Source organism: Ammodytes marinus, assembly GCF_949987685.1.
Source record: "Ammodytes marinus genome assembly, chromosome: 11".
Classification (NCBI taxonomy): Eukaryota; Metazoa; Chordata; class Actinopteri; order Uranoscopiformes; family Ammodytidae; genus Ammodytes; species Ammodytes marinus.
In genome coordinates this window covers 18,273,190-18,295,511 of record NC_137215.1, presented here as the reverse complement: position 1 = coordinate 18,295,511, position 22,322 = coordinate 18,273,190, and the positions used below count along the sequence as shown (strand labels likewise).

At 40.6% G+C, this 22,322-nt stretch overlaps 1 protein-coding gene across 4 annotated transcripts in view; it reads right to left on the bottom strand.

The window, feature by feature from the left end:
* Nucleotides 1–21,796, bottom strand: part of psme4a (proteasome activator subunit 4a) — a 33,434-nt gene extending 11,638 nt beyond the window's left edge. For 2 of the 4 annotated variants that reach the window (XM_080036726.1, XM_080036728.1), the window contains exons 1-26: nucleotides 21,169–21,796; nucleotides 19,926–20,066; nucleotides 19,645–19,761; nucleotides 18,497–18,553; nucleotides 16,959–17,003; nucleotides 14,927–15,076; nucleotides 12,889–12,952; nucleotides 12,732–12,806; nucleotides 12,220–12,342; nucleotides 12,028–12,120; nucleotides 8,257–8,522; nucleotides 5,920–6,106; nucleotides 5,731–5,820; nucleotides 5,567–5,631; nucleotides 5,073–5,223; nucleotides 4,877–4,975; nucleotides 4,704–4,773; nucleotides 4,519–4,586; nucleotides 4,181–4,396; nucleotides 3,029–3,186; nucleotides 2,818–2,913; nucleotides 2,236–2,291; nucleotides 2,089–2,145; nucleotides 1,907–1,962; nucleotides 562–660; nucleotides 150–212 (exon numbers count right to left, since the gene is read on the bottom strand). In XM_080036726.1, the coding sequence (XP_079892852.1) occupies nucleotides 150–212; nucleotides 562–660; nucleotides 1,907–1,962; nucleotides 2,089–2,145; nucleotides 2,236–2,291; nucleotides 2,818–2,913; nucleotides 3,029–3,186; nucleotides 4,181–4,396; nucleotides 4,519–4,586; nucleotides 4,704–4,773; nucleotides 4,877–4,975; nucleotides 5,073–5,223; nucleotides 5,567–5,631; nucleotides 5,731–5,820; nucleotides 5,920–6,106; nucleotides 8,257–8,522; nucleotides 12,028–12,120; nucleotides 12,220–12,342; nucleotides 12,732–12,806; nucleotides 12,889–12,952; nucleotides 14,927–15,076; nucleotides 16,959–17,003; nucleotides 18,497–18,553; nucleotides 19,645–19,761; nucleotides 19,926–20,066; nucleotides 21,169–21,365 (2,859 nt within the window). In that variant the 5' untranslated portion in view covers nucleotides 21,366–21,796. The remainder of the gene's footprint in view (nucleotides 1–149; nucleotides 213–561; nucleotides 661–1,906; nucleotides 1,963–2,088; nucleotides 2,146–2,235; nucleotides 2,292–2,817; nucleotides 2,914–3,028; nucleotides 3,187–4,180; nucleotides 4,397–4,518; nucleotides 4,587–4,703; nucleotides 4,774–4,876; nucleotides 4,976–5,072; nucleotides 5,224–5,566; nucleotides 5,632–5,730; nucleotides 5,821–5,919; nucleotides 6,107–8,256; nucleotides 8,523–12,027; nucleotides 12,121–12,219; nucleotides 12,343–12,731; nucleotides 12,807–12,888; nucleotides 12,953–14,926; nucleotides 15,077–16,958; nucleotides 17,004–18,496; nucleotides 18,554–19,644; nucleotides 19,762–19,925; nucleotides 20,067–21,168) is intronic. The other 2 variants (XM_080036727.1, XM_080036729.1) reach the window with 1 other exon arrangement.
* Between the last annotated feature and the right edge of the window lie 526 nt (nucleotides 21,797–22,322).

The following is a 22,322-nucleotide window of genomic DNA, read 5'->3' as shown; positions in this document are numbered from 1 at the left end:
TTTAGTATGTTATTTATTACATATTCATGAGTCAAAAACAGTTGGAATGGTTTCTGTTGCAATTTTTGAGAGGTCAGGTTATATAATGCCTGGACTAAAATACAACGACACTATAAGAGGTCATTTCTCTATTATGGAGTCTAACTTACCTCATGCTGGAGCATGACTCTGTCTATTAGCAGGGCTCTGATGTGCTGCTTTCTGCCATGAAGCTGCAAATACAACGGCAAGAAATTATAAACGATGAATTGCGGTTGGTTTTAAACATAAGATATAATATCAGTATCACCAATGCATCTAACTTGAGGGAGAGAGTGCAGTTTTAATCTATTTTTTATTTTATTTTTTTATTGGATTGTTTTTAAGCACAGAGTTGAAGGGGGGGGGGGGGGGGGGACATGCAGTAAACGGCCCGGGCCGGAAGTCGAACCCGGATCCACTGCAACAAGGAATTAATGGTGTGCACTCCAGGGTGACATAAGTGCATTTTCACGCCTTCACAGGATAGCGATTATGCATTCCAAAGGTAGCAAAGGTAAAATGAAATGTGAGATTTCTTACTCTGTTTTCCATTGATTTCTTCACAAGGTTGAAGCTCTTCCAGCGGGAATCAAACTCGTGTTTGTGAGAACCTTTGAACTGCAACAGGTCGCTGATGATCTGAAAGGTATCACAGACAAACATATTGATTATAGGATCAATACATCAGCTGCTGGCAACAGCCTGTGTAGAGAATTAGAGCCATTCAAGATGGAATACGCGATTGAATTTAAGTCAGCGATAGCCTATGCCAACACAGTGAGCCACACAGAATACAATAACACACACTGACACACACAAGTATCCACTGCAGCTTTCCAACATATTGCCCTATAGCCTGGTCCCTGACATCGGCATATTTGTAGTGTTAGTGTGATAAAGCTGGAGAATAAAAAACTATTTAGAGAGAAAGTACTGATTCCCCTTTTACATGACCTTTAAGTCGTAAAACCTGATCCAGAACTCGAGGAAGACACTAATGGAACGTATGGTGACAACTGGCCAATGTTGTTAGAGTCATGGCACATTATGTTAATTAACAATGTTAAAAAGTGTATCCATCTCTGTGTTAATTCATTTTTGTTAACTTCGCAATTTGCAAGAATGACAAGCGGTACCAGCAGGAATTGTTTGCTGCTGTTGAATCAGAAACTGATCAATTATAGGTCTTAACTTAAGTAGGATCTTCCAGTAATACAATAATGATGCTGAATTGATTCAGTTATTCCTCTTATGTTGATGAACCATTTAGTTAATGTCACGATTTTTGGGTAAAAGCTTCCAGCCACTTGTTAATTGCTGCTGATCTGGTACACGCTGGTTATCAACACTCAATCATTCGTTGTCCATCCCTGTGTTCATTAGGTTTATTCATCATTGCATGCATTTCTTTGTTTCTGTGTCAGTGGCTAGAAGTTGTGTGTGTACTTAGTTGTTCAATAAATCGTTAATTTATAGAGAACTTGATTATGTGCTTTGTTATTATGAAGTATAGCGGGCCCAGTTTATAAGTCAAAGAACTTAGACGCAGCCTACAAAAGTGATACTGAATTAATGAATTCACAAATGATTTTTTTCTAATAGGTTCTAATAGCCCGAAATGGAGAACAATCACTCATCTGTTACATAAATTAGAGTGTGCATACTGATGTATAGTAGTGCATAGTGTGTGAGGCTTTACATTAGGCAACATATTTTGGTATCAGGGCATTTATGCTACATCATTTTGGATTCATCTATGAAGCTCACAACCTGTGTTGTATACTAACTTACTAAAGCAGTTTAACCACTGTATATTATTCAACACAAACTAAATTAGTGTTAAGACATTGAAGTATACAGGTATTTATGGTACTGCCTTGCTTACCTTGATGATGGAGAAAAGAGACTTGGTGTCATCTTCAGAGTGCTCTAGGATGTACTCTGCAAGAAAAGGTAAGGGCACTCAGACCAACAGCGCATTGTGAGAGTGATCGCTGAATTCAAATTTGACACAACTTGTTTTTAGTTTGTGTGTGGCGGTACAACAAAGTAACTGGGAACACTTACGTAGCAGCTGCCTCATCACACTGCAGACAGCATCCCGGTAGTTTTCTCTGGAATCATCTGGAGGAAGAGATAACATTACATTATACACTTGCATATATTGTGATTAAAAGCTTTATCATCCAACAGTTGTTAAAATGAATGACGTACCATACTCCGTTCCTACATAGAGGTTGGTCTCGTCTAGGTTCACCATGCTATGGACACTGAGATAAAAAACAAGCATTTGTAGCCAATTGAACTATTTTGTAGAAACAGAAAAGTGCCACAAGACATCAGATCCTATATTAACTCCACCATACAGTCTAGCAATAATACTACAATTATACTTATAGAAACATATGGCTAGGTTAGGTTAGGTTAGGTTAGGTTCAACTTTATTGTCCCCGTGGGGAAATTTGTCTTGGGCACAGTGCATCATTGCTTTCTTACACAGAATACAACAGAACAAAACACAACCACAGACACAAACACAACCAGACAAACTACATCATACATTCAATGTAGATTTCTCTTTGTTTTAGTATCAGATCAAATCTGTGCAAATTCCAGTAGGCCTTTCATCCATATTAAGAGCCATCATTGGTGGATTAAGGTGCTGCTACTGAATCCATCATCCTATCAAATAATAAATTCCTCGATCAGAACTCATCAAGTGTCTCCCTAAAGGAGACTTTAACTAACATCTGTAAACCAAGTTAAGCCAGGTTGTAACAAAATGCAACTGCTTACAATTCAGTGATCGGCTCTCCTTTCAACGGAGGCAGCAGACCCCCAGCTCCTAGTAGGCAGTGCTGAACAATGGTCAGGCTCTGTAGGACATCATCTCTGAAAAACAACACAATCAACACCTGTCATATATCTACATCCAGTACATGCATTATAGAGCCAAACTGTGAATCGTGTCCATAGAACCCTGCACCTCAGACTTGTTCCTCCTTACCGGCTCATCTCCTGTTCTCCCTGTGCGAATCTCTGAAGGCGCTGAAGTTCAGGCTGCAGGATCAGGTCCAGCAAATAAAAAGCAAAGGAGGTTTCCTCAACACTGGGCACATGCCACCGGATATCCAAATTCCACAGGTCCCCAGGCCGACCCCAGTCCTGCATGGGATAAAAACATTGAGCAAAGTTTATACTTCAGACACATGACTTGTGAAGAATGAAGAAAAATCCAGACTGGTCTCTGAATTTTTTCCAGAGCTGCGCACACACACACACACACACACACACACGCAAGGCATTCCGAGCACTAGGGGAGGACATATTCCTTCTTTTTCCTTGTTAAAACTTTGGCTAAGTACTGAATCAAATCTGCACTGGCACTGCATCTGCACTGGCAACAAAGATATGGAGGTACTACTGTAAATAACTGCATTAAAAAGAAATCAATATAGGTATATGGAAATAGTTAAAGAGCACTGAAGGACTGAAGCACAACAGGTCACATTCTTTCGGGCCTTTACTACGGCTGGCAATCGTGCTAAAAACAACAGAGAATCCCCTCTCCTGTGGTGAAGGAGACAGTAATCCAGCCAAGAGATCTGCTATCCAGGAAAAGACCTAATGAGATCAAAGTGCAGACTGACAACCGCCTAATGAGAGGAGCATGCAATGGATCAAACAGGGTGCCACATATAGTTCTCTGGCTTGCAATAAAAAAAAAACCTGACTTTAAGGTGGACTATATAACTTTGGGTGTGTAAGAGAGTAACACTTTTCTATGGTTTATTCCCATACCTGAATAAAACAAACTTTCCTCAGAGGAAACATTGGCCCCCTGGAACACTGACACAGTGATAAAGCTTCCTGAAAAGTTACTTCTTTACTATTGTTGTTTACAGCAGCAGGGCCCACAGTTTTGTTTACAATCATATTCCAGTCTTACATTTGGTTTCAGGTTCCTCAAAATGATTTAGTTTTGAATATATGATGATATAATTATTCAATACTAAGAATTACATGTAGAGACAATCTGTCTCTACGTGTGAGGCTCTGCAAATGTAAACAAATCCCACCCTTTCTTTAAGTGCACCTTTAAAAGAAAACGAAATACTCATTTGATTAAGCTTCTGAAAAGCAAAAACAATAATAGTACCTTGATGGGCAAGTAGTCACCACTTGGTTGGTGGAAGCCACCCGGCACGCTGCAGTACTCTGTGGGGTACAGGAGGACAGTGGAGCGGAGGGTGTGGTGCAGCAGGTTGCAGGCTAAAGTGTAGCCCTGCTTACACTTGAGGTGGAGCGAAAACTGTAACATCTGCACCAGCTCAGAACGATAGGGCAGGAGCTTGTCGCCATCCACCCGAGTCACCTAAAGTGCAAATGGCAAAGAAGGGTAAAAATGTAGTGAAGAACAGAATTATACATAGGAGCTGTTGGTAAAATAGATGGCCTTAGGGGTTAAGTTAGCGAGCCCTGAGCGGTCCTAATCACCTCAGACAGTAGCTGGAGACTCCACAATAGCTCCTTGTCAAGCTCCTCCTCATTCAGCACTTCCTCATCTGTTGAAAAAAGAAAAAGTGTGTCAGAGCCCTTGTGGAGGATAAACAGGAGTCATGCACTTTAAAAACTTCTCCTCTTATAGAAATGTTTATCCCTGTGAGCGTGTGAGCACTTACTGACAGCGATTTGGTTTATGGCATTGCAGCAGTGGGGCACAAACAGCTTGAGCGTCTCTGCCGGGTGACACTGAAAGAAGAAACAAAGAGATATGAAGACACTAAACTAGTCGGCTTTGAGAAGTTGATGCTTCGGGTGCCCAATAAAGAGTTTGGAGTGGACAAGGGCTCACCTTGGAAGCAGCTCTGCACATGTCAGCCACCATCCTCCCAGAGACACGGGTCTCAAAGATGTTGGTGGTTGCAAAGATGAACACCTTTTCCAAAGCCACCTGTTAAAACCAATGTGTTGTCATATATGAATACGAGTGTATGAGAGAAAGCAACATGCGCAGTGACAAGAACAGTGTTTAAAGACTGAATCTATACCTTGAAGATGTCCAAGGAGCATTGTGTAAGGATGGTGCTAAAGGTGGAGGACAGGCCCAGCTCTACCAGAGTCTCCAAATGGGTCATTTTCTCTGTTTCTGTTTCCTCTCGCGTTTGTTCCAGAGTGCTACTGTCTATCAGGGCAAAGCATCTGTGCAGATGGCGGGGAAAAAAGCTTGCATGTTAAGATTGTTCATGGTACTACCCTCAAATGCTGAAAAAAGCTTGTGTGGTTTACTTTGACTTTTCCCATCAAATCAAATCCAATCCATATGTAATATCCGAGTCACCTCAATGTGTGTAATAAAACAGTTTTAGCTAGGACAAAAGTGGACTATATTATACAGAGATTTATTTTATTCTTTCAGGTTTAGTGTTGTAGTCATGTTTTAAAACTAAAAGTTGTGACAAATAGACCTTTGACAAGACTGAGATATTCACATTAACACAATATGATGTTATGTCTTAACCAGTACATTTTGAACTCCACGTACCTGTCCATGAACAGAAGCACAAAGTCTTCAAACTCGGCTGAAGCTGAGCACATCTCTCTTTCCAACTGAAAGTCAAACAAAACATTATTTTTTTTAAATGCTCATTTCGCAAAGGATCATTTAACACATCGCTTACAATAAAGAAAATATTTGAAGCGATTCACCTCTGTCAAGTCAGTTCTTTCGTTTAGGGCAGACGAACAGTCCACCAAAGGCACAAGAGTCACAAATGTAGCAATAAATTGGAATGTGATCTGTGGGGGAAAGGAGTGATGTTTATCAGATGCCATTTAAGACATAAAAAAAAGAAAACAAGCACCAGTGCAGTAGGAGGATAGACATGAATAACACACCATGCACTTGCTAAAGTCATTTGGGTCGACGCCTGGCAGGGCCCTCATGAGCAGGGGAAGCATGTGAGTGGGCCCCTCGGGATAGCGCTGCCCACCTGACACCAGGCTCCGTGCCACACCAATCATGCAGCTCAGAGTGGCAGTCAGCTGGTGGGGCTCCGTTAGTGTCTCCAGAGCAGGGTACGTTCTACGGTAGAAAATAAGAACAATCAGCCATTTGTGTACATTTTAAAATGTGACCTTATCTCTTATAAATAGGGGAAACAATTAGCAACAGTGCTCCAGAAACAGAACTTGGGTCAAAGATTTACTTGAGATTCTTTGTTTGTTTAAGTTACTTTATAAGTCGATGAACACGCGGCGAAATTGAAATTTAGTCTTTTCGCATTTCCCCTCTGTAGTTCCCACACTCACGAGGGTCACGATGGGTGTCAGCCATAGTACAGCGCCCCTGGAGCAGTGCTGGGGTAAAGGGCCTTGCTTATGTACACAATGGTAGAGAAAGTAAATGCAATACAGGCCACCACTTGTTTTACAACTAACTGCTGGGGATCGAACCAGCGACCGCATGGTCACTGTTCGGCGGCCCCCCTTTCCTCTAGGCCAGGGGTTTTCAAAGTGTGAGAGAGTGAGCCCCCCCTCAGAGAACAAATTTCAGCTGAGCCCCCCCCCCCCCCCCCACATGTAACATCTTTATCTAAGTATGTTTTTGTTTTTTAAAATAAATTTGAACATCTTAATCCAGTGTTTTAATCCTGCTTCCTTTAAGCATGGATTGTAGTGACTGAGTGTGCAGCAGAGTGAGAAAGATAGGCAGACAGACTTGCCCAAATATTTGATTATTGTTAAAGGCACTACGAGTAAGATGGCACGTTGGCGTCCCCTTTGGACAAAAGCGGTAGTATTTTTACGACGCCCGCTGTCGCAAATGCTCGTGCCAGGCGCGTGAGCGTGGACTGAGAAGGGCGCAATATAGTGCATGTTCGTGTGTTGAAAGTGTGAGGACTCTTTTCGGCTCCGTGAGAGTGGTTTTGACACTGCATCAACTAATGCCAGTCAGTACACACACCTGCTTGCAATGAGTTGATTCAGCAGCGTCACCTAACTACTCTCTCTCTCACGGAGCTGTGTCGTCACAGAAAGCGAATGAATGAGAGACGGCAGTTAGTAGACTATGGATCACGATGAGGTAATGTGTTTGTGTTGTTGATGTAAATAATGACTATTTCAGATAATGGTTATCTGATGATGGTGAAGCAAAGCAAACTTTGTGTTAGTACCAACCGCTCATTCATTTAGCAGTCTAGTTTCGCTCTCGTGAAATTGTATACACGTTGCTTGGCAACGTCCTCCCGCCCGCCTATCACTCACTCTCCCTTTTCGCTTTTCTTCATTGCATTCTCTTTTTTTTCTTTGATGGTTCAGCCCCGTTATCAGTCATTTATGACGACAAATAACTGTCTCAAACAAGGCTCCCGCTCCCCTTCCCTCACCTGGAGGGATAGGCTTCTCAAATCGCGTTGCAGCGCCACACTGAAATCTGCAACCAATACGGATATGTGACCATAGAGCCTGCACGAGCGAACCGAAAATCGGACTGGGTGTGCGACCAGACCAAAAGCAGTAATAAAAACTATATAAAAACGTCTTTCTTTGCACTGATGGTCTCGTTTGCTGTTAAAGGTAATTTATGATTATCAGAGGAAACATGAGGTTGTTTAAAAGATATTTAAATGTTACTCGTATCCGCTTTAAATGTCCTTCACACACCCAGTGTTTTTTCGCTAGTGCCACCAATGTCCAGCTGGGTGAAAATAGTAGCCATCCAAGGTCCCGACCCTCATAGGGGGATCCGGGGGTATGCCCTCCCGGGAGATTTTTTTTTACCTTTTTTAAAGTGAAATGCATGAATCTGGTCCACTTTGAGAGGAAAATTAAGAGGCTAAATATGAGGATTTGTGTGTGAACAAATAATTTGGAGACACTGGGTCGGATGAAGAAGCTATTGAAGAAAGACAAGAATTTTCCATAAAAATATTAATTTAAAGTAAAATATTATGCAGGGTCCTCTGGGTTGGGCAGATGATCTAATTCAATTATTAGGCTATTAACTATCTAGACCAAAACATTGTATTCCTTTTTTTTTGTATAACTTACATTTGCTTAATATGATGTTAATATCAAAAACACAAACTAAAAAAAAATAAAAAATAAAAAAATTTTTAGTTTTTTTTTCTCACATATTCATCCGCGTCCCCCCTGCCATAACTATGCGCCCCCACTGCTCTAGGCCATCTTACCACCCCCTCTAGTGATAGTTCAATAATGCAAACTCACCTCTCCAGCACGGGGGGAATGACCAACTCGGGCCTCATCAGAGCAAGGTTTTGCAGGGCCTGGGCTGCATCCAGACTGCCCGTCTTGCTGAACATGGCCAGCAGAACGGGCTGCATCATGCTCTCCACAAACTCTGTGATGTTGTCTTCTGTGAGCTTGTGACTGTCCGGTATGGGAGTCAGCCATGTTGGCTTTTTGTAGCGCTCCCGGTGCAGCCGCCGTACCACGCTGGCAGGGAGACGCTGGAGCAGCCTCATGAGTTTCATCTGGAACGCGAGGACAAGGGGGACAGAAAGACAGGTACGTGACAAAAAGGCTGACACACAGGTGGTGGCCCTCCATGTGGTGTGGACAAATGGAGAGAGAGACACCGAGAGAAAGGGTGTTGTATGGAGCACCTGGAGACACAGGTGACGTAGCGGGCATCTTAAATAATTAGAATATCAATGAAAATGTCATTTGTTTCTGTAGGTCAATAAAAAAATAATAATAATTCATATATTCTAGATTCAATACCCATGAAGTCAAATAAATCTAGAATAAACATACTTTTTAGAAGGTCTACATTTCTGTATTATAAATGCTTTTCTTGATTTGGTTTTATGTAATATTCTAATATTTTGAGATTTTTGTTTTATTCCATGAGCTGTAAACCATAATAATCTAAATTAAAACAAAATGAAGGCTTGGCATTATTCATTTTGTGTAATAACTTTGAATATATGAAAGTTTCCCTTTTTGAATGAACCGTTTCATTATTCTATCTAATTCAAACATGGTAAACAAAGCTATGTTTTCTTTGTCAATTTTTTTCGTTTGATGAATATCAATTTCTTCGAAATGTCATAAGATAAAGAAGACCATTAATTTTGGTACACAGTGGATAGGCTGAGGGTGTGAAGAGACATCGATATGCTTGGTTACCCACGATACATCATGACGTATCACCTGACTTCAGCCCTACCTCGTTATTCTTTTCTTTTTTTAAGTCTTAGTTGATTGTGAAACACTGATGACATGTAATAAAACTGCAGCCAAGTGAATCATGCCCACCCCCTCCCTCCCCCCCACCACAAAAAAATAAAAAGGTAGGTGTATGGGCACACGTTACTGAGGGATCCTCAAAACAGAAAGGCATTTGGTCATGCGCCCAGTGAACTCGATAGCATTGCAACAGCTTCACTCACATGTCTTCTAGATATTTATTTGATAGTGACAATGTCCCGTGCAGTTATAAATGCTGCTGTCATGTGCCATGGTATGTTGTGTTAAAATGACATTGGAATTAAAATTGGAAGGATGGATGAGTAATGTACAGGATTTTTCCTGGCTCAGAATGGGCCTTTGGGGGAACAGTACGTGGACCAACTTGTTTTGTGTTCGCGACTATGTGCAACAGTAAAGGCAAAACGTTATTGTATTTTAAGAGGGGTGTGGGGTTGGGAGAGGGCAGTTTCTGTCCAGCTACAGAGCATTTAGGTTAGCCTGTCAATCGCTGTGTTACCATGGAGCTTACTGACTGATAACATCACAAAATGAATATCAATTTGTTCTTCCAGGAATTGTAGAATCTTTCAGCCCTTCATTTTGAACTCTCAAAAAATAATCTAGTCTTGAAGAGCTTTTTAAAGTTTGAGTTACAGTAAAATGATTTCCTTGATGATTCAGGTGTGTCCATATCAGATAAATGTAGTTCTTTAATTCTATTATGCATGAATTTCCTTTCCTTTTTTGTGTGCCATATGGTTACAAAAGGTGGTTTTTATATATTGTTGTACAGTTTTGGCATATGGATTATTTTACCTGAGTGGTCCTGCTACTTGTGTCTGGGTTTTATTCTATGAATTGTGAAAAGTCTTTGGCCCCCTCAGGTAAAACAGAAAACAGGTGTTCATTTTGTTGTTCTTCTAAACAGGGTTATTACTCTGTTCTAAACAGGGTTATTACTCTGTTGTTTTCCAAACAGGTTTAAATATGTCTTAACGTACATTTTTGTGTTAAAGAATTTCCCTTTGGGGACAATGACACCTAAAGTGTTTGACCTATGTCTTCAGGTTGACACCAGCAGCCAGGTACGATTTGAAAAATGTTCCATGACTTTTATGTCACATACTGAACATACTGCATAGACCAGACCCAGGTGTCACGACTCACACCATAAGGATGTCTGACCTGTTCTTTACTGCACCTCAGGGGCGGCCCGCGGCATAGGCCATATCTGTAATAGTGTCCTTTGTTGTTGCCTGCTCCTGTGATAAACATAGCAAATACTCAAGAAAACCAATGTTATTTTGTAAAAATCTGTTGAATATTAAGCGATTGTGTGAGTTTTAGGGAATTGGTAAGTAAGTCAGAAATGTACTACTATTTTTAAAAACATATACAGTATAATAACCACAAAAGAGTCCTTTTTCTCACTTGAGCTCCTGCTCCCCAAACTCTCGCTGCACATCCCTGGTTGATAAGATAGTCAGTCTCTCTACAAATACATGTATGTGTTTATTTAGGGATGAGCGCGCACACACACACACACACACACACACACACACACACACACACACACACACACACACACACACACACACACACACACACACACACACACACACACACACACACACACACACACACACACACACACACACACACACACACACACACACACACACACACACACACACACACACACGTAAAGTATGAGTAAGGGGGGCCCATTGACTGGAGGTTTTCAGGGGCCCAGCCATTTGTGTCGGCGGGCCTGGTTGTTGTGGCAGGAGTCAAGGAGCTTTAAACTCCTGTGTTTTTTTGTTCCTTTATTGCTTGGTCATAGACCACTTTGATTCAACTTTAAGTGAATTAATAAATTGGTCGGGATGTTTTGAGGTGCAGACATGGTCGCATATGCCTTTTCTCTTTCTCTCTGGCGGTCGCGTATGTCACGTGACTCGCGTGTCCGCGTGTGACATATCTTGCACATTATTTTAGTCTGTTGTGAGTCTGAAGTGTTTTCAGACAACACCATTAGTTTTACCTTTCCTCTCGAACAAAGGCTGACTTACTGCCGACCCCGAAGTTTTTCAAAACACCCAGCAATGTGCAACATCTCCCTCCTACTCTCTGGACTAGCCGATAGCTAAACTATCATGTGAGGGAGGGGCCGAGCGGAGCGCAAGGCTGAAAGGGTTCGCTGCATTTAACAGCCTGCATGCCCCGGAGTGCGGAACAATGACAGTTTAATTATGATTATTTTGTTTTCATGATTGATGGAAGCCGTAATAGTAATCAAAATTGAAGTTATTGCCTAGTCCCTCAAAAGGATGACTTAAATTGGTCTGAATTTGGAGAGGTTTTAAATGGCTATATTTATTCTCAAATTGTATCATTTTGGCGCTGGTGATTTTCATTTGGCGCTCGGTAAATCCTCTTTGGGGGGCGCCAAAAATTTCTCTATGCAGGAAAAACCCTGATGTATCTAAACTCACGGGTAGCGGTCAACCCATCACATTTCCAATTTCTATTACAAAAGGCAACTTGGTGCTAATTTGATGCTACGGACAAATAATAATGTTTGCAACTTTTCCTCTATTCATGAGTCATTTTTTTAGGTACAAAAGTAGATGTTTGACCTACTGGGTCACTAAAACAGTTGTTGCTTAACTGTCAATTATATTGACCTGCTGCTCAAGAGCACTGAATTACTAATGGACAAATAACATTCATTATGGTTTCATCAGTTCCACAGCCGTCGAAAAGAAGAAAGACGCGACTCACCAACCAGCGGCCATGGTTTGATGGGTGGAAGAAGGATGTAATACTGTTGAAAAGGCCACTAAGCTGAGCTTGAGCTTGCTTGCTGGGTCCTCCCTGAAATTGACACAGTAAGGGTTATCGTGAAAATAATTCTTATACCAATTGTGGCTGCAATTATTAACCGAAAACATCATTCCTGAAGATAGGACTAACCAGGAGGGACGAGACCCAAAGTACCACATGGCTGATGTCGTAGGCATTGGTGACATACCGCGATACCATCATCTGACTGGTTCCCACGGGGAGATTCAAACTCCTCAAAATTCTTGTGAAAATCTGAAATGTTCAAAAAACAAAAACACAAAACATTTATGACCTAATATTCCATTTCTGATTATTTTGAAGCAGATTTATTTGTCCAAGAATGTGTGTTTTATGTTAGTCAATAACACATGCTGATGTTGTCAAAAAGCATAGCTGAAAACATTCACTCAATTGCGCCTCAGACATGATGCAAGTCACTTCACATCAGCGGCCAAAGAGCAGGATCAACAAGGAAACTTGATAGTTTGTTTCTCTGACAAGCAGCCCTGACCATGAAACACACACCAGAAGCCAAAATCACATGGTGAGGTCACACATGAGATGAAGCGTCACAAACCTAAATACAAACACTTTGTGTTCATGTGCAGTGTGGTGGTGGAAAGAAAAACAAGACAACAAACCTTATGAATGTAAGGGTCCCAATCAATGTAGCCAATGTTGTCGTTGGCCAAGCGAGCAAAGAGGTTGACCAAATGCTGCAAAAGCGAAGGTAAACATGTTACACTGGAAAGACAGAAATACTGACTTTATTTTTTTTTAACAAATCCATCTACTCACCATTTCCCAGCTTGGAAGATTTTGCACAGAAACCCATAAGCTGATCAACTCATCGAACCACAACCTGTCAGACAAACAAATGGGTTATAAAAACCGAGGACAACCCTTTTAAATAAATCTGTGACATTGGACTAGCTACCCTAATACTGTATGTACACCAGTGTAAAATAAGTATGGAAAGCACATTTGTTTAGGTCCATCATTTTGAATATGTTCCATATTATTCACAAAAAAAATGGAATTTGGTTGCGATTATATGGAAAATACTGATAGGACTCCATTGTTAAAGTAGGGCCCTATGATTTCCGCAAAATAACGAAAACACAGACGGAATCGGGCAAAATAAAAACGGAATCTACTGTTAACACAGAATGCAGCGGAATTCGCCATTATTTTGGTGAAATTCAGTTTCCAAGGAAAGGGAAACAACACGGGTGAAATTAAAGCAGGACTAGGGAGGAATTTTGATTTGGCGACATCGAAGGGCCAAAATAGTGCCGTGAAAAGTAGAGCCTGGCTACAGTACCGATAATGTAACACACGCCACCAAACCTCGTTCAGAAAACTGTCTATTCAATGTTTACTTATTAATGTATCCATATACGTAATTCTGGAATGCACATAACTTAATTTATTGTTAATAATATGGACTGTTAATACATTCGGCAAATAATTAACGCATCTAAAAGCACAAAAACATGTTAAACTTTTACTGTTTTTAAGTTATTAATTCGACTCGCTCCCGCAGATACACAGCACAAGGAGGTCTTATATTCAGATATTTTCTAAAGGGAGTGTTGTTGTATTATGGAACGGCCGCTGCGGTCCAAAATACCAGTCTCAACAATGTTTCCTTACACGCAATTATAACTCATGTAGTGTAACTTGTGTTTATATGTGTTACATTATTCAGCTGTTGCCGTGATGTCTATAGGCTGTGGCTAAGTGGCTAATGCTGATGCTAGTAACTAGTTCGCCGTCGGACAATAGACTGTAGGTTGGTGTTGCATCCCACTGTTGGGTGAAGCTCTCTCCAAGATGTAAAAGCCTGTCCAATATTCACTCTAGTCCAGCTTCTCGAAAAGTTTATAAGAAATGTATTATTTATTTAAAAAACAGCTGACTTAATGTTTTACTTGAAGCACAAAATGAATGGCTTTATTTTCCGATATACCGAACACATCTGTTTTTTCGTTATACAGTCATGTACCGGTAGTTGTTTTTATTTGAAGCAAATCATTTTGAATTGCACTAAAACAGCGCAATGTCGTAATGTATTTTAAATTTAGTCTTAGTAAATTGTTAGAATATTATTCGTTCGCATTAATTAGACACTTGTTCTGATGATTAAATGAGTGTTAATTGTAAAAATTGGATTAAAATGGTAAAAACAATTTGTGAAAAAATAAAATGGAATTTGGAAAAAAATAAAACGGATTTCATAGGGCCCTATTAAAGTGTTATCACTCAATTTGTTGCCCTGCTGTTTTAGAAGGACAGACAGTGGCCATGAATGGCTGCATTCTGATCAGCACTGTCTTAACTCATCTAACATTGTTAAGCCATTAGGTAGGCGGTTGACTTTTAAGGGATGCTTGGCCAGCACAAATGGCCAAAGAAATGACTCGCCACATTTCTACACACAGGGTGTAATGATGTTGGAGAAGGCCAGACAAAAGGGCAACGAATAAAAAAAGGTGTATTAATTTTTTTTACAAGCAGTTAAAACATTCAATGTCTGTTTTTTATCTTATTGGTTAAGAAAACATAGAAAATTAGAATTGAAAGTCTTTTTTCTTTAATTGTTCTTATGGCTGTATCAATGTCACACTATGGGATAAGCCCCACACACACATGTACTTCATTCATTATGCCAGCACTGAGTGGCTGGTGAAGTCTGTGTCATTCCTCTCTTCCCACTTCAGAAAACATGATATTCTCTTTGCTGGAACTCAGGCCAGCTACTCTAAAATGTCTTCACACTGACGCAATGTGCTGGATCTCAAGCGTGCGTAGCCGAAGATGAGACGTTTCTTACTTGAACCCCCTGTGGTGAAGCTCTGGAGGCAGAGTGGTGGGTAGAAAGAGCTCAAAGTAGCTGATTGCTCTTTGCATGGTGACATCAAAGGGGCAGAGGAGGGGTCTCCACTCATCCAGCATCTCCTGAGTAGACGCCTCTGAAAAGTATCTGTATGAACACAGAGGCAGCCAATGAGAAGCATGCTATTAATATCATTCACCGGCACCTGTAGCATCTCAACTTGCAGGGCAGCTTAGAGAGTGCTGCAAAGATGGACAAGCCTCTTAAGACGCCTTAGTAAACACATAGTCACACACCTGAGGCCTGTACTACGAAGCCGGGTTTGACCTTAGCGAGGTAACTTCAGGTTCAACTCTGGGGTTTCCAGTTTCACTTTCTAACTGGGTTGATCGCCATGGTAACTTATGCTTTAGACCTAACCTTCTCCGGAGCAGGTTATGCTGGAGATTACGGATCGACACGTAATCAAGCGCTGCACACTGACCATTTAATTCTCTTGGAAACACTGTTAGACAATACCGTGGACAGCCGTGCACAAATTATGAGAAGGTTTCTGAGGAGGGAAGAGTTTTTAGAGACCAACAAAATCCTGTCTTTCCCTGACAACTATCTAAAATGGCTTATAATTGTAGGATTCATGAACCGCATGTTGCCAATGCATCAGGATTTAATGCCCTCACGCACATAACATAACTTTAAAGTTGAGGGACGAGCCTGTTAGTTTACACGTTCACACAATCTGCAATGTGTTAGTGTGCATCCTTTCCTGACTTCAGCAGCAGCAACTGTGTTGCTTTTAGTCTTTATAATGTTTATAATTAGTATGACTTCATATTTGTTCAATATGGATATTTGCTTATCCTGTGAGAAATAGGGGCTCTGGTAGTCTTGTCCATGTCTTTGATTGGTCGGCTCATGCAAACAATGCCGTTTATGTGCACACGCTCATAGCTAGATTGGGAACCTTGGGTTGCCTAACGAGTTGACAACCACCGTTGGATCCCTCTCATCCTGATTGCGCTTTGTTATGTTCAGTGAAGCCAGGTACAAAAAGAGATCCTGGGTATGTTGGACTTGTTGAACTTGCTTTGCAGTACAGGTCTATGGACTTAACTTTGAAAAAAAAACACTAGGCTATATTCATATAAAAGTGCAATAATATAATACAACTGTGAATCACGTCTCATTTTGAGTTTCCATTCATCAAAACCATCTGTATTTTTGTGTGATATTCACATTATGGATGGGAGACTGAAACATGAAAACTCATAAACCAGCAGCTACTGAAATGTTGTTGTAGCACAATAATCTATAAATGGGAGATAACAAATCATACAGCTGGCAGTGTTTATCCGTTAGGGCTTAATCCTGTGGTTCCACTGTGCTCCCAGTTTCACAGGGGGGTTCCATGGTTTATTGTGTCCTTGTGTAAACCCTTCAGGTCAAACGGCCTCCTCTGCAAATCCTTGGTAAAAAAATAAATAAAAAAAGACTCCCAACCGAGGCTACTTTCCTCTGCCCGACCTCTGATCCACAACGTGGATAAATCACTCTCCTTTTTCAGAGTGACAAGAAACTCTCCCACAGGACAGAATTAGATGAGATAATAGGATTAACTGCCTTAGTGCAAACTGAGAGGACCTAGTGCTGGGTTAAAATGTCTCCAGCAGACGCACAACCATGGTGAGCCCGATGCTGCCGATGACAGGAAATTTAGTGACGCCCAAAGAGCAACATCGGTATCAGTTGCCAACTACAGCATCCAAATTTTAACAATAAGTAGGTGTCTTGCTTATCAGCCCGGCTTTACATTATTGTAATTTTTTCGATATCTCTTTCTATTATTATTGTATACAACCAATTAAACAATATTCAATGCAATCAATAAAGTATCAGTTAATATAACTCTAATTTTGAAAAAACAATACATTCTCGGTATCTTATTTAAAATCCCTCCAGGAGCCTATATGTAAAAAAAAAAATAAAAAATAGTCAGTCATAGACACATAAAGGATGTTGATGTACTTACGGTCTGCAGTTTTTTATAAGTGTTTTCAGCACACTTTCCACGGAGCTGTAATAGACAAAGGGAAAAGGGAAATGTCATGGCGTGCCAAACCGAACACTAAAACACTGATGTTAGAGTCAAACAATCTTCACACCGATGCAACTTGACTTTGATGATTTGCATGCACACAGAAACTGACAGGTGTAAAGTGAACTAGATACAAACCTTAAGGGCAGGTGTGTAAGTGAGTAAATTGTGAAAACGTTTCATTAAGAGGCTGTAATTGCTGCTTTACTAAAAATAAACACCCGGTGTTGTTGCCAATAATGGGTGGCTTTGTGCAATTGCAGTTTCTACAAGTGTTCATACAAACCATATCACTTTGAATTGAATCAGTGTTTTAACAGTTCATTGGCGGTGGACTGGGATGCATGACCAATAATAGAACATCTCACACATCACAAACTACTCTTGACTGGATTATCTTCGCACATACAATAGTCTGCAAAAACAGGACCGTGGATAAGAGTATAAGAGTGTTGAAAGCTCGGTACCGATATAACCACAGCTTTTGAACTCACAATACCACCAATCTGTTCGCATGCAAGCTCAAGCCATGCCTGGTTGGAAATGCCCTGCCGACCCCACTCCCAACAACTGGTTCTTTATCTATCTACATGTCGTTGAAGTCCATTCGCAGCTGACATACTGCACGTTTAATGTGTCTAACAATAGCCAAAATGATGGGTGAATGCATTTGGTCTAGCCCCGGATGTTTTAGCACTGTAAGCCCACAACACACAAGCCACAGACCGGGCAGGGTCAAACTCATGCTGCTGCAAATCCAACAACAACACCAAGAACTAGTCAGACCGGGTGTCCTGTTACAAAGCCCTCAGACCCTAGGAGAGATAAGAACCCCCTCGACTACGCTATATGACCTTTGCAATTGAGTTGAAGTGAGCGAACCTTCACGTTGACCCCAACACATTCCAGAAGGGGAGGGAAACGTGACAGAGCTTGCGCTTCTCCCTTCCTCCTGAAAATGCTGAGTAGTGGTTTAGGTATGGCTGACTTTAAAGCACGAGCTGAGAGCAGGGATTTGAAACAGCAAAAACTTCCCTAAATAGAAATAACTGTTGGGAGATTAATGTTAAATACTACCGGTAATACCACTGCTAAAGCTTATGGAGAGGGAATCCTAAACTGTATTACTTCCTAATATTGGTGTCATAATTGAGTTACTTAGTGCTGCAACATGATCCACTATTGATGAAGTCCTGGGAAACTCAACAGGCTTAACACTCTCCGATGGCTGATATGGGGGACAGGAGGAGGGTAAAATCCTTTCAGCTGCAGTGCGACAGTCTCAAATATGAGTGAAATGTCAACATCAATAAGGTTTAGATGTTTTCATTCTGTCACAAGCTGCATATGGGCTGGCCAGTTTTTGTTTTCACATGCAATGTATATAGTTAATTATATATTTATAAAATAAAGTTAAAGTGCCCCAAAGGATGAATTCAAAAGTAAAACACAAAGAGAAGTATTGTCCTTACCACCTCTGAACCAATTTTAGCATTACGTATTTAGAGGATGAGCGAGGCCGTGGAGAACTGAATGTGAAAGGAGACAAAGGCATAAAGAACACATTCAGCACACGGTAAAGTGCCGATCACTCAAAATATGAACATACTATGCATCCACTCATACACTTTATTATGTAATCAGAGTATCACGTTTTTGTGTGCATTAGTATAGTTCTGAAAGAGGTGAGCTGGAAGTCAGCCAAAGCAGCTTGTTTTCATCAGCAGTAATGATAAAAAAGGGATGCACTAGCAAGGCATTGATGTGATAAACATTAACTGTTCCCATAGCACCATAAAAGAGCCCCTCGCACTGCTCGCTAAGAACTTCATACGGAATTTGTAAAGGTGTTGCATAAAGTAAACCGAGATTCAACCATCTTCCCCCCCCCCCGAAAAAGTGTAGAGATCATGGTGGACATGCTCCTTGTAGGTACAGTTACGATGGCAACGTGGCCCTTGTTCTCCCAACAACTGGTCCAATTACGCAAATGCAATTGGTTGTAACCCATAAAATAAGAGTAACCTAACTTAACTGGAACAAGTGGAACTATTTCCTCCGATATATAAATATGAATCTATGAATATAGAAGATTTAAAATGAACAAAGTAATGTACAATGATGTTTTACCATTGGTAATGCGCTACAGATATTAAATAAGCTATTCATCTAAATGTTGTTAGTCACTAGTGGTGTATTAATGACATGGCATGTCAAATTGTTTCTACAGTATTGCTTTTTTCAAAATTACTTTTATCTTAATTAAATCAATGAAATGGAGTTTTCAGGGGGGGAAATGCAATGTGACATACCCCAGAAATTCTGCCTAGCTTGACACCTACTTAACTGGGGGTGAACTTGAAGGAAATAAGAATGAATTCACTTCCATTTCCAAATGAGGATTCTTATGTAATAATAATAATAATAATAATAATAATAATAATAATAATAATGATTATCTAATGTACCGCACGACTGCCAAATCATGTGTGTAATTTAAAGGGCGTGAATGTGCCCTCCTCGTTGAATGTATCAATAGCATTGCCTTAATTCTCTGCTTACTCATGCTTACAAAAATAAAAAAAAAGGTAAACAGCCACAATAAATAACAGAGGCATACTTGGGAAACCAGTTGAGGCCCAGATGCTCTGTTTTGGAGAAAAGAATCCTGTCGTAAAGCTCAAACAGAGGTCTCCAATCCAACTCAATGTCCTCCCGTGACAGTAGTTCCCTTTTCCTGCAAGAAGAACAGAAAACAATGAGAATTATCTGTGAAGTTTGAACGGCTGAAAAACAAGTGATAACTGCATGTCAAAAGATAAGATTCATTAGCTGATATATAGCTATGAAATAACTGAGTGCTTAGGTTGTTGTGTGGAACCGATGTCGCCCCATTCTTACTTAAGGAGGTTGATAAGAAGCCGGCCAAGGCCCTGCATCATGCTGATTTCCAGTTTGGGGATCGTCACTAGCTCGTAGAGTAACTTGATGAAGAGCACATGGTCTTCTTTGCTGAATTTCCGCCCATACAGTCTGATGTACCTAAATGAGAAATAGAGATTTAAGCGTTATTGCTCCAGTTGCAACATTCATAATTTTTTATTATGAATGGCACTATCCTGCCAGCATCATGAATAAGACAAACTTAAGGTGCATGCATGTTCTTTCAACTCTCAATTGTAAAAATAAATATGTAGATAAAATCAACATTATTACAAACGGCAACAATTTCAAAAGCAATCAGGTTTGTTTTTTAACTTATAATTTTAGTTAAACAACTAAAGTTAAATACACTTTGTTGAGACTGTTGAGATGTATCATTACAAAAGGCTTGTGTCACTGTTCAAATGCATAAAAATACCAGTGAACAGAATCTAGGTCAACCCCCAGAAAACTTTCCATCTCTGATCCAGCAATGACTCGCTCTTGGACAGAGCAATGCGCCAGAATTGGGGACTGAAATGGATTAGAGAGAGCCCAGCACTCCCAGTACTGTTGAAATCATTTAAATTGGCCCAAAGTGACACGACTGACAGATGGACGCTAAAGGGTGCAGAATATACTGCTGGAATGTAAAATATATTAGCTAAGTTGTAAAAACATGTAAGACTTTACTTTTCTGTTTGGCAGTATACTTTCAACAGATAATAAACCCAGGCGAAACATTGCAAACATGACCCTGTCTTGAAGAATGACACAGCATATCCAAATGAGGGAGTACATAAGAAGCAGGTTATGTGTTTGACACTATTGCACCGCTTATGAAACTCAGACTGTCCCTAATCAGACACAATAGGCGGACTGTAGTTTGTATGAATAAACAGCTAGCTACTCATAAAGACACACCAAGCTATTAAGCAATACAGGCTTTCACCACTTTAAAAGATTAGTAACCCTTGTGAGTTTCTAAACCAGCCAATAACCAGTTGCAACAACAAGAACATACTGTTGGCCTAGCAAACACTGCGTTTTCAATGTTGCCCTACGGCCACATAGAAACTGTAAACAGAGAAATGCTTCACATCACGTATAACTGTTACACAAATGTTAGGTTACTTCAAGACGATCGATACTGAAAAAAACTATGACGTGAGGAACAGCTGGTAATGTACCGTTAGGACACGAAATATTGGCGTTTACTTACGTGGAAAGTTTCCTCGTCCAAAACAGCACACCGGGCCATATCTCTCTGAGCTGAACGGCTCGGCACAAGTTTCCTTTGATTTTACTCAGAATCTCATTGGATTCTTCATCTAGCCTGTCTGCGTATGGCAGAAGTTTGTTGTATACAATGTCTTTTTGAGGAACAAATCCCAATATCTCAGACTGTGCCTTTTTCATAGTACAAATGCAAACCGGCTAGCTTCACTACGCTATCAAATAATACTCTGTTTGACTTGGTCCAGGCTCCCAGTGCACGTTGTTGTTGTTGTGCTATACGGCTAAAACAACGGCTAACTCCCCTCTCTGATGAACCGTAAGGTTGTTATGGCCCGCACAGTGACCAAGTTAGGAGATTCCCAAGTTGACGACACGCTAGCTAGCCATCTAGCTTTAAGTTGAGTAATGCATTCACCAGAAAACATACAAGTGTCATCGTTCAAAAAATATTAAGGCTAACGAAAAACACGATTTTGTTCAAGAAAGCGTTGGCACTCGGAGTTCCTCTCTTAATGCTAACGTAATCTTAAAAACCCGACGACCGGGGCTAACGCTCTAGCTATAGTTAGCTCTCTACTACAAAAGCACAGTCATAACCACGGACTGTCAACGTCGACTGATTCATCCAACTGCTGCAAAGCACACAGCAGACGACACCCAACACCCAGCCAGCTACAAGCTACGCGACACACCTCCGTCACATCCGCTTGCTGGCTGCTTGCATGAACCACATTTCCCAGAATGCCCCTCCCCATTCATGCTTTTTATAAATGCTTATCCTTGTGTTGGCCAGGCCAGACACCAAACACGTAAACAGGATGACTTTTAAATCCACTTAAGAGTTCGTGTCCTCGGGTGTCTTACTGCAGTAACGCAATTTTGCTGTTTGTTTAGGCCACATTAATTAATCATAAAGTATAAATATATGGTGATAAAAATGAATAAAGGTCCCAGAAACTTTCTTTATAGGTCCATGCCAGACCCCCGTGACATAGCAGTATCACATAGTAGTACTTTACAAAACTTTTTATCATGATAAATGTTTTCTTATAGTAGCCTATGTAGGCTATCTTTGTTTGTTGTTACTTTTGTGACGAAGTTAGGCTTCTTATTTATAGTAATGGGTAATGGTGGCAA